General features: G+C 54.8%; 1 protein-coding gene across 5 annotated transcripts; it reads left to right on the top strand.

The window, feature by feature from the left end:
* Window positions 1–1,848: 1,848 nt before the first annotated feature.
* Window positions 1,849–14,258, top strand: LOC142360576 (uncharacterized). 5 transcript variants are annotated; one of them, XM_075414155.1, is made up of 4 exons: window positions 1,937–2,171; window positions 2,703–2,838; window positions 7,852–10,945; window positions 11,987–14,258. In XM_075414155.1, exon 4 carries the CDS (start codon window positions 12,138–12,140, stop codon window positions 12,798–12,800), a length of 663 nt encoding a protein of 220 aa, XP_075270270.1. In that variant the 5' UTR covers window positions 1,937–2,171; window positions 2,703–2,838; window positions 7,852–10,945; window positions 11,987–12,137; the 3' UTR covers window positions 12,801–14,258. The 5 variants fall into 4 exon arrangements, with proteins under 5 accessions (XP_075270244.1, XP_075270255.1, XP_075270270.1 ...); XM_075414129.1 differs by lacking the exon at window positions 1,937–2,171 and adding an exon at window positions 1,849–1,901; XM_075414140.1 differs by having other exon boundaries at window positions 2,703–2,787.
* Window positions 14,259–14,910: the final 652 nt, after the last annotated feature.

Here is a 14,910-nt window from a genome sequence, read left to right as displayed (position 1 = left end):
CATGCATAGTGATCTAACAATATAACTGTTACACTAATCCCTGTTTTCTCATTAAGGAATGTAGTGGAAGGACATGGGCACAAGCTATCACTTAGTCGTTAGACAAAATAATTAAGTGAAACAAAAGTGGTCTTGATTCTCAGCAAATAATTGGGATAATTGTGGGATAAAAGAGACTTCTAAATAACTCTACTCCAGACAGCTCAGCCTTGGGAGGGCAAATGCGCCAAGCTACAGAGATAAGGAGGCACCAAGAGAGCAACAAGACTGGAGCAAAACAACCTGAAGGACACGATGGACGTGATGCTAGAACTGAGTTTGCGCAGAAACAAATGTCAATCAGTGAACAGCGTGATGAAGAGGATGGGCCTTCATCTTGGGACCCCCGAAGACCACTCAAAGATACTAACTGACATGCGTGAAAGATATTTACATATGCTAATTAGTTCCTAGAAATATAATGAATAATGACCTGTGTGATTGTATTTAACCTGAAGCAACAGGGTGTCTGGCGCGCACGTTTGGAGGAGAAATCCCCCGTGTGCCCGGCGCCGCAATAAAGAATCCCTGCTGAGCAGTGTACATTGTGCTGTTAGGTTTTTCTTACCGGATCTTCGAATCAGTCCCCCAGCACTCCCAGTCCCTCTGCGCAGAGCTGCTCTCCAGCAGCTCAGCCCCAGCCTGTCCTGGTGCCTGGGGTTGTTCCTCCCCAGGGCCAGGACCCTGCCCTTGCCCTTGTTGAACCTCATCAGGTTCCTCTCTGCCCAACTCTCCAGCCTGTCCAGGTCACGCTGAATGGCAGCACAGCCTTCTGGTGTGTCCACCACTCCTCCCAGTTTGGTGTCATCAGTAAACTGGCTGAGGGTACACTCTAACTCTTCATCCAGGTCATTGATGAAGAAGTTGAACAAGACTGGGCCCAGTACTGACCCCTGAGGGACACCACCAGTTACCGGCCTCCAACCAGACTCAGCGCCGCTGATGCCAACCCTCCGAGCTCTGCCATTCAGCCAGTTCTCAATCCACCTCACTGACCACTCATCCAGCCCACACTTCCTGAGCTTCCCTAGGAGGATGTGATGGCAGACCGTGTCGAAAGCCTTGCTGAAGTCGAGGTAGACAACATCTGTGGCTCTCCCTTCGTCTACCCAGCCAGTCATGTCATCACAGAAAGCTATCAGATGGGGCAGGCATGATTTCCCCTTGGTGAATCCATGCTGACTACTCCCGATAACCTTCTTTTCCTCCAGTTGCTCGTTGATGGCCTCCAGGATAAGCTGCTCCATCACCTTTCCCGGGATGGAGGTGAGGCTGCCCGGCCTGTAGTTCCCTGGGTCCTCCTTCTTGCCCTTTTTGAAGATTGCAGTGACACTCCCCAGCTCCAGGGCCGCTCTCCGGCCCCCGCAGCCTCGGACCCCCCCGCAGCCTCGGACCCCCCCGCGCCTCCGTCCTGAGGGAACTCGGCCCGCGGCCGCCCTAATGGGGGGGGGGGGCTGTCCCGCCGCAGTCTCCCCTCCCCGCCGGCCCCGCAGCAGCTCGCAGCGCTCCGGCACGAGCCCCCCACGCCCCGGCCCCGGCCCGGCGCGGGGCTGCTGCGGGACGGCTCCCCGCGCCCGGTGTCGCCCCCCGCGGGTCCCGCTCCCGCCCGCTCCCCTCAGCGGCTCCGGCGCGCGCCCCTTCCCGCCCCACCAGCGAGCCCTGAGGCGAGCGAGGGAGCCGCGCGCCCCGCCCGCTCTCGCGAGAGCGGCTGGCGGCACCTGGGCGGGGCCGGAGCCGCCGCGGCTGCGCCCCCGCCGGTCAACGGCCGCTGCGCGCGCCGCGGGCCGGGGCCGGGGCCGTCGTCTCCCGGCGGGGCGGGCGGCGCCATGTTGGGAGCTTGGCGGGCGGCGAGTCGGGGCCGGGTGCGGCGGGCGAGCGGGGCTGCGCTGGGCGGGGCAGCGTCCTGCGGCGGGGGCCGGGGCAGGGCCGGGGTGCGGGCAGCGCCGGGCGGCTGCGAGCGAGCTGTGCCGGGGGGAGCCCCGGGAGGGAGCGGCGAGGGCTCGGCGAGGGGGACTCTGTGCTGAGGGGCAGCGAGGCAGGCGCCTGTGGGCCCGGCCGGGAATGCCGTGCCGCCGGCTGCCTTCCGGGTGCTGAGGGCCGGGCCGTGGCTGGAGGAGGGACTTGCGGACAAGGTGAGACTCCACCGCGCTCCGATTTCAAGTAGGTCTGTTTTGTTCAGCGCTGGGCACGGGGGCAGCACCGCCAGAGGCGGGCGCGCCGATATCGCCAGGCCGTCTGTAACTTGGACAGCTCTGTTCTGCATATTCACAGACACAGGCACAGCCTTTCCTGCTCTGTATTAAGATTAGTTCCAAGAAGTCGTTTCCATGGACTCCTCCCGACTGCGCTTGCGCGGTGCCTCCTTGGGGTGGTCGTCAGGGTCTTGGGGATGAAGATAGGTGACTCCTCTTGGTCACTGCTAGTAACCTTTGAACTTCACGCAGGCTCAGTTACTTCTGGGCCTTTTCCCAAACTCCGGAACTGGCTACGGCTGGCTTGAAGTGTAGGCTTCTTGTTGTGTAACTCTTCTTTCCAGCCTTATCACTCAAACGGATACAGAATTTGGGGAGCTCAGGAATTTGCCGAGCTGAGCTAGACTAGCATTCCCTAAGTCTTCATAAGCACTGTCTAAGCTTATTTATTTCTTTATTTCTCTTCATCAGGAGGAGGCCCCAGCTTGTGAGGAACACGCACTGTCAGCCGCTGTGGCTGCTTCTCCTGGGCACGAATGGCACGGCCAGCGGGAAGGTGGGCAGGATCCAGCCAGAGTGCGAAGCTGCGGGGCTGCAGCTGGAGGGGGTGGGTGCTCACGATGTCCTTTGCTCTGCTCTGAGCATCTGAAGGAAGGGGTGCAGGCAGGAGCAGGTGTGTGATGCGGCTCAGCACTTGGCTGCGTGGCTGGTGCTGTCACCGGGGTTTTGGCTTTCGTGATGATGGGACGCTCTTTGATGAGTCCAAGCTGGCAGGGAGAGGCTTTGCCCCTCTGGTCCCCACCTTGCAGTCCATCGACGGGGGAGGGGCGAGCAGGGAGGTTGCCAATGAAGACTGAGGCAAAACTGTTGCTGAGCACCTCAGCCTTCTCCTTGTCCCTTGATAGGAGGTCACCGTTCTCTTTCAGCGGGGTGGGTACTCAATTTGCCACTGCTGCCCTGGATAGTTTCCTTTCCCTGTCTGCCCTAGTGGGGCCTTAGGTCCGACCTTTGGGTTGCTTTGTAGACACACCTCACACTGTTGGGTCACTTGTTTAATAGTTGTATCTAGATTTCGGGCAACCATGAGCCGATTCAAATATTTATGCAGGGCTTCCGTTCCCCAATGAGATTTCTTATGTTCTGCCATAACTACAGCCCATAAGAGAGAAAATGGTATTCTTATCTTACCCTGAGGAGTCTTAGCCCCCCTGTCTTTCTCTGTTTTTCCTCCCAAATCTTCAATTAATTTTTGGTCCTCCTTAGAGTATTTGGGTTCACAATCAATTTGTATTTTACCGCCTGGGACTAAAGGTTGCACCCCCAATCCGCTCTGTTCAGCCACTCTTCCAGCCTCAGGATCTGCCATGGCATTGCCCAGCTGTTGAGCAGTGTCCCCTCTCTGGTGAGCTTTACAGTGCATGATAGCTACTTTCTCAGGTAGTTGTACAGCTTCCAGGAGCTGAAGAATTTCTTCGGCATGTTTGATATGTTCTCCTTGGGTAAATAGGAGTCCTCTTTCCTTCTCTACAGCCCCATGGGCGTGTGTTACCCCAAAAGCGTATTTAGAATCTGTCCAGATATTAATTTTCTTGCCTTTGGCTAGTTCTAATGCTCGAGTTGGAGCTATTATTTCTGCCTTTTGAGCTGAGGTGCTCAGGGCAAGGGCTTTTGACTCGATTACCTGATCCGTAGTGGTTACCGCGTATCCTGCCTTGTGGACACCTTGTTGAACAAAGCTGCTTCCATCCGTGTACCAGGAATCTTCAGCATCTTCCAGCGGCTTCGCTTTTAGGTCAGGTGGGCTGGAATAGACTGCTTCAATCGCTTCCAAGCAGTCATGCGATACTGGTTCCCCTGTGGTCCCGCTGAGGAAAGATGCTGGCTCGACAATGTCAGTAACCACTATTTCTATGTCATCTTGCTCTACCAGGATAGCTTGGTACTTAAGGAACCTTTGTGGTGAGAGCCAATGTCCCCCCTTTACTTGTAATACTGCCGACGCAGCAGGAGATAGCAACACCGTGGTCTTCTGGCCTAGGGTAAACTTAGGTGCTTCTTGGATATTTAATAGCACTGCTGCTGTTGCCCTTAGGCAGCTAGGCCAGCCTTTGCTTACTTCATCCAGCTGCTTAGAGAAGTACACGACTGCCCATTGATGTGGTCCCAGATTCTGCGCTAGGATTCCCAGGGCAAGTCCCTGCTGCTCATGAGAAAATAACCAGAGGGGCTTAGTAGTGTCTGGCAGTCCCAAAGCCGGGGCATCCATTAGCTTTTTCTTTAGCTGTTGGAATGCCTTTTCTGCTTCCTCATTCCAAATGAGGATCTTTTTATCAGATTTTAATAGTTCATAGAGCGGTTTTACCAAGAGTCCATAGTTCTAGATCCAGAAGCAACACCACCCCGTCATTCCCAAGAAGGTGCGGAGCTCCTTCGCTGTCTGTGGTGGTGGGGTCTGGCAGATGGCCTCTTTTCTTGCTGTTCCCAATGTTCGTTGGCCCGCAGTTATCTGGTATCCAAGGTAGTTCAGCGGTTGTTGAGCGATTTGGGCCTTCTGTGGAGAGACTTGATAGCCATGAAGTCCGAGGAAATTGAACAGGCTGACTGTCCACATTATACAAAACTCCTTCGTTTCAGTGGCTATTAATAAATCATCTACATACTGCAATACTGTTCCCGCCTCATGAGGTCATTCCCACTGTTCCAAGTCTTTGGCTAATTGATTTCCAGAAAGAGTGGGGCTATTTTTAAAGCCCTGTGGCACCACCGTCCATGTCAGCTGCGTCTTTCTCCCAGAGTGAGGGTTTTCCCATTGAAATGCAAATAACAACTGACTTTCTGGACTTAATGGGAGGCAAAAGGAAGCATCTTTTAGGTCCAGGATGGTAAACCAGGCCAATTCAGGTGTCAGTTTGGTTAATAATGTGTAAGGGTTTGCTACGACAGGATGTAAGTCCTCCACAATCATATTGATGGCCCTAAGATCTTGTCCTATTCGGTAACTACCATCCGGTTTTCTAACTGGTAAAATGGCAGTGTTATATTCCGATTCACACTCAATTAATAGTCCGTATTTGATGAATCGTTCAATTACTGGTCGAATTCCTTCCCTGTCTTCCATTCTGAGGGGGTATTGCCTAATTCTTACAGACTGTGTTCCCTGCTGAAGTTTGACTACAATCAGGGAAGCACTTTTCGCTCTTCCTGGCATTTCCGTAGCCCATACTCCTGGATATACCCGATTTTGAATTTTCTCAGGCACCCCTGCGTCAACAGGGGCATCTATAAGGGCTAAACTCAAAACTTCAATTAGCTGTTCGCTTCCCACCGGAGTTCTACTTTCCCTTTGTCAAATCGGATTTCTGCTTTGAATTGTTCCAACAGATCTGGTCCTAACAGTGGCCTTGGCAAATCGGGCATATATAAAAATTTATGTACCCCTAGTTGTTTGCCTAATTTGAATTTGACAGGCTTTAGAAAGTATGCCTTTTCACTTTGGCCAGTAGCTCCCTTTGCCGTTACAAAGTCGTCGTCCACAGGTGTCAAGGTTTGATTTAAAACTGAAAACGTTGCCCCGGTATCGACCAAAAATTCTAAGTTCCGTTTTGGCTTCCCTAGCTCTAATACGACCAGTGGATCTGCTAGGGTAGATTCCCCAGGTCCCCGTCAATCCTCCTTGATCTGCGCCTGTATCCCTTTTCTCCTCTGTAACCTTTCTGGACAATCCTTTTTCCAGTGCCCTCTCTGCTTACACCATGCACATGGATTTTTCTCCAGAGGTCTCTTAAACCCTTCATTTCTAAATCCCTTGCTGTCCTGCAACGCCGCCACCAACATTGGCTTATCCCTCCTTCGATCTTCTTCTTCCCCATTGCTAAATACTCTCTGTGTTTCATCCAGTAAGCTCTCTTCAGTTTCTGCTGTCCGTTGTCCTTAGCTTTTGTGACTTTCTTCTTAGGACTGGCCTAAAAATCGAGACACTAGCTGCTGGATCCCTATTTCTGATCCTGGCTCCAAAGGGGTGTGTCGCCTCATAGTGTCCCGTGATTAATGGAAAAACTCCGAGGGGGTTTCTTTCGGACCGTGCTGGACAGCATATAAAGCTGACCAGGTGATGGTTCTTGGGATTGCTCTCTCCATCCCTTTGACAACCCATTTCCTATATGTATTTAGCAATTTCCTGTGGGCTCCCCTGTTGGGGTCCCAGTGGGGGACCTGTAATGGAAAACCATCCTTGATGTCTTCTCCGGTATTTTTGAGCTGATCACTTGCTAAATCTTGGGCTGTTTTTAGTATCAGCTGCTTCTCAGTCTCCGTCATATGGTCCAACAACAGCTGGACATCATTCCAGTCGGGGTTATGTTGTTTGATAAGGAACTGGAAATGTTTGGTTACCCCTACAGAGTCGCTGCGATAATTCTTTACAGTATTTTTCCATGTTTCTAAGTCAGACGAGGAGAAAGGGACCTTTATCAAAGTACGGCCTCCCTCTGGTCCCACTGCTTCCCTTAAGGGTGCTTGTGTTATTGTACGTTCCCCCTTTCTCCGAGTGCGAGAGGATATTGGGCTTCGCGGAGGAGTTTGCAAATCACGTTCGTCTCTCTGTGGTATCTCAGCCAGTGGTTTGTAGTGTTCTGGTAGGTCCTTTCCTTCTGTATCCTCTGCCCTGTCTAATTTAAGGCATCTCTGCCCTGTGCTACGTGCTGAACAGCATCTCCTCAATTTTCCTCTCTGTTCTCTGTTACTTTCCCGTTCCAACGCAAGGACCACCGGGTCTTGTGGTAATGTCATCTCACAATCCCTCCACCGCTCAGGATGGTTTCAGAGGGTAAAGAACATATCAGCATATGATGCTTCATCCCATTTTCCCTCCCTCCTTAAAAATAACATTAGTTGTAATAACACATTATAATTTAAGGTTCTGTTAAGGGGCCACTGTTCTCCATCATCTGGCTTGTGCAATGGACACCATTGCTTGCAATACTTGATAAGGGTTTTCTTATTCTCTGTACCACCCGTACCAGCAGTATCTTTCCAGTGAGCAAGTACACAACCTAAAGGGCTCTTCCACAAAATTCCTCCCTGAGAGTTACCCATTCTTATCTCCTTTTTACTTCCTCTCCTGATGAACTTCCATGCAAATTCCTCTACACTGTTTAATAGTTTTCTCCCAGTCCTCTGTCCACGCGTCCCAGATCCCTGGGATTAGGTGCCTTTTCCCACACACCACTTCGCTATCTCAGGCTCTTGTTGGGACTCTCCCAACCATCAAACTGCGGATTTTGTAAAAGACATTTCAGACATTTTGCTCCCCGCCTACTGGATGCACAATACCACCTTCTTCCACACAGCCTACACGTTAACAACACCCATGCTTGATGGCAAGCTTCCTACAGTCCAGAGGCAAGTCCACACTCCAGGCAGGGGATTTCCCTTGCCTGGTTGCTGATTCTAAGGACTATATCCGTAACCGGAGGCTGTTCCCAATCTAGGGCTACTTTCCACCCTGCCGCAGTGACATACACTCCTCCTAAGGAAAAATGCCCATTTCTGTTTGAAGAGCTGCAAGTTGGCTTCCCAAAAGTTCAGGGTCCTGACTATACTCCTCTCCCACATCCCTCAGGACTGTGAACTCCAGCGATGCGTGATCACTGCAGACAGATGGGACCCTCGTGTTGGACACCCAGCTTGGCACCGGCAATCGAGGTGCCAAGAAGAGCTGTGCTTCAGGAGCAACCACTTGGGAAGCAGTCCAGCTCCTCCATGTGCTGCTAATGTTTCTCCAGATCCTCCAGATCCCCGACTCCAGCACCCTACGGGCGACCTGGAGTCTCTCCAGGCGCTTTCTGCCAGAGGCTCCATTCTGCCCCTGGGCCCACATAAAACTGAGGGAGCATGACGCTGAGGCCTGTAAATGGCAAAGGGAGAGCAGGAGATGTGCAGCAAGGGGCAGGAGGGAAGGTTTGAGCATCCCCAACAAGACAGAGCTGTGACCTGATCCCCTCTGTGTGAAAAGCCTTCAGAGTTTGGCTTTTCTCTGTGAGGAAATACAGAACTAAAGGGCTGTGCAGCCCAGAGGGATAGAAGGGGAGGCGTGGGCATCCATGAGAAGACAGAGCTTGGACTCGATCCCCTCCACGTGAAAGTTCTTCAGACACTACGCACATGTGGCTTCTGGTCCCACATAAAACTGAGCAGCACAAAGCTGAGGCCAACACGAGGCCAAGTGAGAGCAGGAGATGTGCAGCAAGGGACAGGGGGGGAAGATCGGGCATGGGGCACCTCAGCCCAGCCCCAGGTCCATCCTCCTGCCCAGCTCTGCTGCCCTAAGCTGGCCCCTGAGCTTGGGCCCTGAGCGCTCCCCTTCCAGGATGGCTACAAGACAGTGCTGAGGCTGTTCCTTATCTCAGCACCCAGGGAAAGTTCACTGCCTCGCAAGGAGTCCTCCTGTCCCTGGCACCCCAGCTTCCAGCCAGTTTAACCCCTTCTTGCCATTGGGTGTCCTTGCCCTTAAGGCCAGATGGATCCTCGCTGACCAGTGACCCCTGTGGAGCAGTTACAGTCAGAATTAGCCCTTCAAGGGTCCCACGCCCCCCCAAAACCACCCAAGAAACCCAGCAGCACCCCAAACTGCTGCCACTGCTCATGGCTGTGCCCACCACCTGCGGCCGCCATCCTGTTGGCACCTCCCTGCAGAGATGTGCCTGAACTCCAGGAGGGTCCTGCTGGCCCATTTCTGCAGCCCCCCCACCCACACCAGCACACCCACTGGGGTACCGGCCAGCCCCTGCCCCAGTTTGGTGGGTGCCAGCGGTGCCTGGTGCCAGCCCGTCCCCGCTGGGCTCGGGCACTGAGGGGGTTGCACCCCCAGCCGCGAGATGGGTGGATGAACCACGACACCAGGGACAGAGAAAACATTTAATATTTGAACAATTCAGATGGGAGGGCAGCCCAGGGGGGTTCCCATCCCCGCATGCCCCAGCCGCTCAGTGGTAGGGGATCCCCTTGTCCTTGTGGAACCATCGCTGCCACTACTGGGACTTGCAGCATCGGTCACGTAGGGGCTGAAAGTGGCATCTCCACCAGGCCTTGAGGTGTCGCCAGCCCTTCTGCAGGCACCGTCCTGCCCTGCATGGAGACCAGGCCGCTCGGCCATGCGCCCTGCCTGTGGGCTCCAGTTGCTGGGGTCCGGTCTCTGCCTGGGTGCTGCTGTTGGAAGCAGCAGAGATGCTGCTGGCCGGTCCTCCCATGGAGGTAATGATGTCTGCCACCTCTGAGCTGCTTCTTTCTGGCCCCGTGGGGCTGCTCCTCTGGAGCCCCTTGGGACTGGTACTTTCTGGTGCCATGGGGCTGCTCCTCTTTGACACTGTCGGGCTCCTCACGCTCTGCCCCGTGGGGCTGCTCCTTCCTGACACCATGGAGCTGCTCCTTTCCAGCTCCATGGAGCTGAGGGTCTCCGGGCTCATTGCTCTGTCCTTGTGTAGGACCCCATCCACAGCCTCGTCCACGTTGTCATCAGTGCATGGCACGTCTTCTGCGAGGCTCTGGGGCCACACTGCCAGAGGGCCGTCCTCCTCCGTCTTGGTGGGGGGACGTGGGAGCTCCCCAGGGGAGGTCCCACCACAGGCTCCCCTGCTTGCCCCCTCTCCCCCTTGATCCTGAGCCTGCAGTGCCTGCAGCAGCTCGCGTCGCTGCTGCGTTGACAGCGGGTTGTCCCGGATGGCGCGGATGAACTCTGGGATGAGCTGCGCCACGGTCATGGGCATGTCTGGGGAGCTGGTGGGGGGTGGCGGCACATGTTTGGGGCTCTGTACCCTGTCCTCCTTGTCCCCAGGGACCTGGTCTTGCTCTGCCCACGACACTGGCTGCAGTGGGCGGTCCTGGCCACAGTCTGGCTCCGCCTGCCCCACCAAGATGCAAAGAGCCTTGCGGGACTGGGAGGGTGCTGAGCGGTTGAGTGCCGGCAGCTCCATCATTGCACCACGCCAGGAATGCGGGAAGGTGTAGACCGAGCCCATGGAAATGGAGCTGCTCTGTGACAGGGGGACCAGGGAGGTCAGCAAGGCCAGCGGGGCTGTGCTCCACTCCTCCGTGCTGTCCCTGCAGAGGAGGAGAGAGAAGAGACCCCGCTGCACCCCGGCCCCTCCACCGGGACCCACGGGCAGCACCCCGACCTCGGCCGGCGGGCAGGGCTGGGCAATGCGGGCAGGGGCAGGGCATGGGGAGAGGGTCTGGGGCAGGATTTGGGGACTCCCCCAGCACTCACCCTGTGTCCATGCTCAGCAAGGGCTTCTCCTCTCCATTAGCAGTGGGAGAATCTATAGAGGGAGGAGATGGAGTGAGCGGCCGTCAGCCCCCGGCACAGCCCCGGCTCAGCGCTGCCGTGGGGTGTTGGCTGTTTGCAGGGCGCTTGGTGCTGGGGCCGCTCACCTCTCCCGTTCTGTCGCCAGGCTCTCACCACGTTCATCCGACGTTCCATGTGCTTCCAGAAACGCTGCAGGGGAACCAGGAGCTGGGTGAGACGAGAGCAGCTCCCGAGCCCACGCTGCAGCCCCCCACGCCACCCAACGCCACCCCACTCCACCCCACGCCACGCCATGCTGCCTTGCAGTGCGGTGCAGCAGTCACCGACCTTGGCCTGCCTGACCCGTGGCCAGACATTGTCCTTGACGAACAGCAGCGTGTGCATCATCATCAGCATGACCAGGTCATCCACGGTGAGGACTTTGGTGTGTCCCATGGCACCAGCTCTGGTGCGTCCGCGGCACTCCGAGTCACCCGCACAGGCTGGAGATGCGGATCCGCAGCGACCTCCTGGGACCCCACTGATGGGACCCCCAGAACTACTGGTGTAGCCGAGGCTGAGGCTGCAGTCTGCCGAGATAACGCCAGACTGAAGCCCCCAGCCAGCTGCCTGCTCTCGCAGAGCCCTTTTATAGCAGGCAGGCACACCCCCCTTTATGACACCGTGAGCCATGCCAGGGCCCCCTTTGTGACACCGCGGGGCAGTCCGAGCTGTGCAGGCAGTGTCTGAGGAGGGGTTGGGTCGTCCATGTAGAAAACAGGGGTGGCAGCTGGGAGAAGGCCGCAGTCTGCAGGATGGGGGAACCCAAGGGTGATTAAGAGGGAAGGGAGAAGCAGGAGGAGGAGGAGGAGAGAGAGAGGGAAGAGGAGAAGGGGAACATAGAAGGGAAGCAGAAGGGCAAGGAGTTGGGGAAGGCAAAGGCAGAGGTGAAGGTGATGGAGAAGGTGAAGGAAAAGGAGTAGGCAAAAGAGAAGCAGAAGGAGAAGGAAGAAGGAGAAGCCCCACACCTGGCCCTGCAGCCAACAGCAGCGCTGGCCAGAGCTTTTGAAAGGAACGAGGATGCCCCCAGTGCTGAGCCCAGGTTGGAGAAGAGGTGGCTCAGGGGGCTTTCCAGCAATGGAAGTGGAGCAACGGGCAGCGCAGGTGCAAAGCCGTTGGGGCTGCTGAGCTGTGGCAATGTATTGCTGCCTGGGTGGAGAAGCTGGTGCTAAAAGTACGTCACACAGGTGCTCACCTAGGCAAGAGTCGGGTCCCTGGAGGACATTGCAACAACGAGCGGGTGGACCCGGCTGCTAGAATTGAAGCGGCTCAGGCGGATCGGGTCTGGGAACATCAAGGTGAGCTCCTTCTAGCTCGATGGCCCCAGGACACATCAGGACATCTGGGAAGGGAAGCCGCATACAAAGGGGATTGTGACCGAGGGGTGGACTTGACCATTGATGCTATTGCACAGGCTGTCCATGAAGGGAAACCCTGCGCCAGAATCAAAGACAGCAAGTGGCTACAGCCTTTCTGGGACAGAGGCGGATGGCTGAAACATCCATCGGCAGAAGCCTGGCAGATTGATCACGTCATGCCACCACGAGCCCGCCACGGCCAGCACCATGGGGAGGAACAACCCCACGCATCAGTACAGGCTTGGGACGGACCTGCTGGAGTGCAGCTCTGCGGAGAGGGACCTGGGTGTCCTGTTGGACGACAGGGTGACCATGAGCCAGCAGTGTGCCCTGGCTGCCAAGAAAGCCAATGGAATCCTGGGGTGCATCAAGAAGAGTGTGGCCAGCAGGACGAGGGAGGTTCTCCTCCCCCTCTACACTGCCCTGGTGAGGCCCCATCTGGAGTACTGTGTCCAGTTCTGGGCTCCCCAGTTCAAGAAAGATGAGGAGCTACTGGAGAGAGTCCAGCGGAGGGCTGCGAGGATGATGAGGGGACTGGAGCATCTCCCCTACGAGGAGAGGTTTAGGGAGCTGGGCTTGTTCAGCCTGAAGAAGAGAAGGCTGCGAGGGGACCTAATAAATGCTTATAAATATCTGCAGGGTGGGGGTCAGGAGGATGGGGCCAAGCTCTTTTCAGTGGTGCCCAGTGACAGGACAAGGGGCAATGGGCACAAACTGAGGCACAGGAAGTTCCCTCTGAACCCGAGGAAGAACTTCTTCCCTCTGAGGGTGACGGAGCCCTGGCCCAGGCTGCCCAGGGAGGCTGTGGAGTCTCCTTCTCTGGAGATATTCAAGACCCGCCTGGACAAGTTCCTGTGCAGCCTGCTGTAGGTGACCCTGCTTCAGCAGGAGGGTTGGACTAGATGACCCACAGAGGTCCCTTCCAACCCCTACTATTCTGTGATTCTGTGATTCTATGTGCTTAGCATGGTGGAAGCGACTACTGGATGGTCGGCAACGTACCCTGTGACCCATGCCACTGCCCGGAACACTGTCTTGGGCCTGGAAAAACAAGTTTGATGGAGACCAGCGATGGGTGCTGGGACATTCCAGCGTTGGGATACATATTCAGCAGAAGCCACTTGCCTAGCTAGCACTAGAGAATCTGCCACTCGACCTGGACCTGCTCGACCCCTTTACCCGGTGTGCACTATGACAATACACACAGAGAGCCGAGGTATTTTATTCCGTATTTGCGCACATATGGGTGACTGTCCCAAGACAGCGCATCTTGTGCACAAATCAGCAGTCATTTGTACCCTTAACATTACCATATTCATCTTCCTAATACATATACATGGTTATTCTATTCAATGATTGGTTAAAGTCTCTTCGTCCAGCATGTAAATTAGTACGCGTGCTCCGTTTCTTCATCTTTTGAGTCTGGGCTATAACTGGGGTAGGTGAGCCGTGAGCCGGTGATCACCATCTCCCCCTGCCAGAATTCCCTTTCCCCTCCTTACCAACATGTCTCTTTTGGCAATCTCAGCAGCTTTTCGTAGCTCGTTAGCGATTCTTACGATTCATCACTCTCTGGTTCCACTTTGGACAGGTACATCTAGGTGTTCAAAAAAGTTGTAGATGTTGCCCTTGTTGTTGGGTTAGCAGGCGTGGTGATGTTGGGGTGACGGCTGGACTTGATAATCTTAGAGGGCTTTTCCAACCTTGATGATCCTATGATTCCACGATCCTTCTTATGAAACAAGAACACGTTCTTCAAAATCCTGTTTCTTAGTTCTCTAAACCTCGTATAGTTAATTTGACACTTGGAACTGTAGTAAGGGTAGGGCTTTACAAAAATACCTACAGCAGCAATAGTCTGGTTAATTTCAATTATCATTTCACTTTTTAATTGCCCCTTTTATTGCTTAGTACAAGAGAAGCAGCTTCATGCATCCAGGCAGGAGCTGCCTCATTGAGATAGGCAGAATCGTTGCCGAGGGGCTGGAAAGGAGCAGCTCCATGGCGCTGGGCAGAAGCAACGCCGGGGCTGGGCAGGAGAAGCCCAATGGAATGAAGAGGAGCAATCCCATGAGCCTGGGTGTCATTAGCTCCATGGTTCTGGCCAGCAGCATCCTCATTGGAATAGGTGGCCTTGAAAGGTCCTTTCCAAACCAAGCCCTTCTATGATTCTCTGATTCTAACAATTAAAAAGACACTTTAAAAAACCTTGGAAGGCAAAAAACAAAGACAGAAAATAATAAAACCCAAGAAAAAATATTCAATGCAAATGAAAACGACTGCTCACCAGCAAGGGACCAATGCCCAGCCAGTCCCCGAGCAGCCACCAGCCATGAACCTCCTCCCCAGTATTGTTGCTGAGCACGATGTCCTCTGATGTGGAATATCCCTTTGGTCAGCTGGGGTCAGCTGTCCTGGCTGCGTCCGCTCCCAACTGCTTGTGCACCTCCAGCCTACTCACTGGTGGGCCAGGGTGAGGAGCAGAAAAGGCCTCGACACTGTGCAAGCACCGGTCAGCAGTAGCACAAACATCCCTCGGTTAGCAAAGCTCTTCTCAGAACAAATCCAAAACATAGCCCCATACAAGCCACTGTGAAGAAATTTAGCTCAATCCCAGCCAAAACCAGTACATTCTCCACCCCTAATTCCATGCCATTTATGACACTATCGCAACACATCCTCATTAACCACCTCTGCCCTGTAAGATGTCGGCAAAATGTCCATAAATACCCAGAAGGTGTCCATGGATTTCATTTGGTCCATGACTTTGGGCTCCATCTGTTATGGTGGCCAGCCGGGGCAGGAGAGGTGGTGTCTTGGGTGGAGTTGCTGGGCACCAAAGCCGGCTCAGGTTGGGTCAGTGCTGCACTTGCAGTGCTTCTTGTGAGATCAGGTTTGTCCTTCATGGCTTCAGGTGGTTGAGTGCTGCCAGCTCCGCCATCGCACTGGGCCAGGGCTCTGGGAAGGAGTAGAGGGAGCC

The sequence above is a fragment of the Opisthocomus hoazin genome, chromosome 1, assembly GCF_030867145.1.
Source record: "Opisthocomus hoazin isolate bOpiHoa1 chromosome 1, bOpiHoa1.hap1, whole genome shotgun sequence".
NCBI lineage: Eukaryota > Metazoa > Chordata > Aves > Opisthocomiformes > Opisthocomidae > Opisthocomus > Opisthocomus hoazin.
This window is presented reverse-complemented; position numbering and strand designations above follow the sequence as displayed.

What these genes read in the sequence shown, in the direction of transcription:
- LOC142360576 (XM_075414129.1), top strand. Translation starts at nt 10,706, where the DNA reads ATGTGCTTCCAGAAACGCTGCAGGGGAACCAGGAGCTGGGTGAGACGA. An exon ending in GCATGACCAGGTCATCCACG is followed by an intron (nt 10,946 to 11,986) that starts GTGAGGACTTTG and finishes GCTATTGCACAG; the next exon opens with GCTGTCCATGAAGGGAAACC.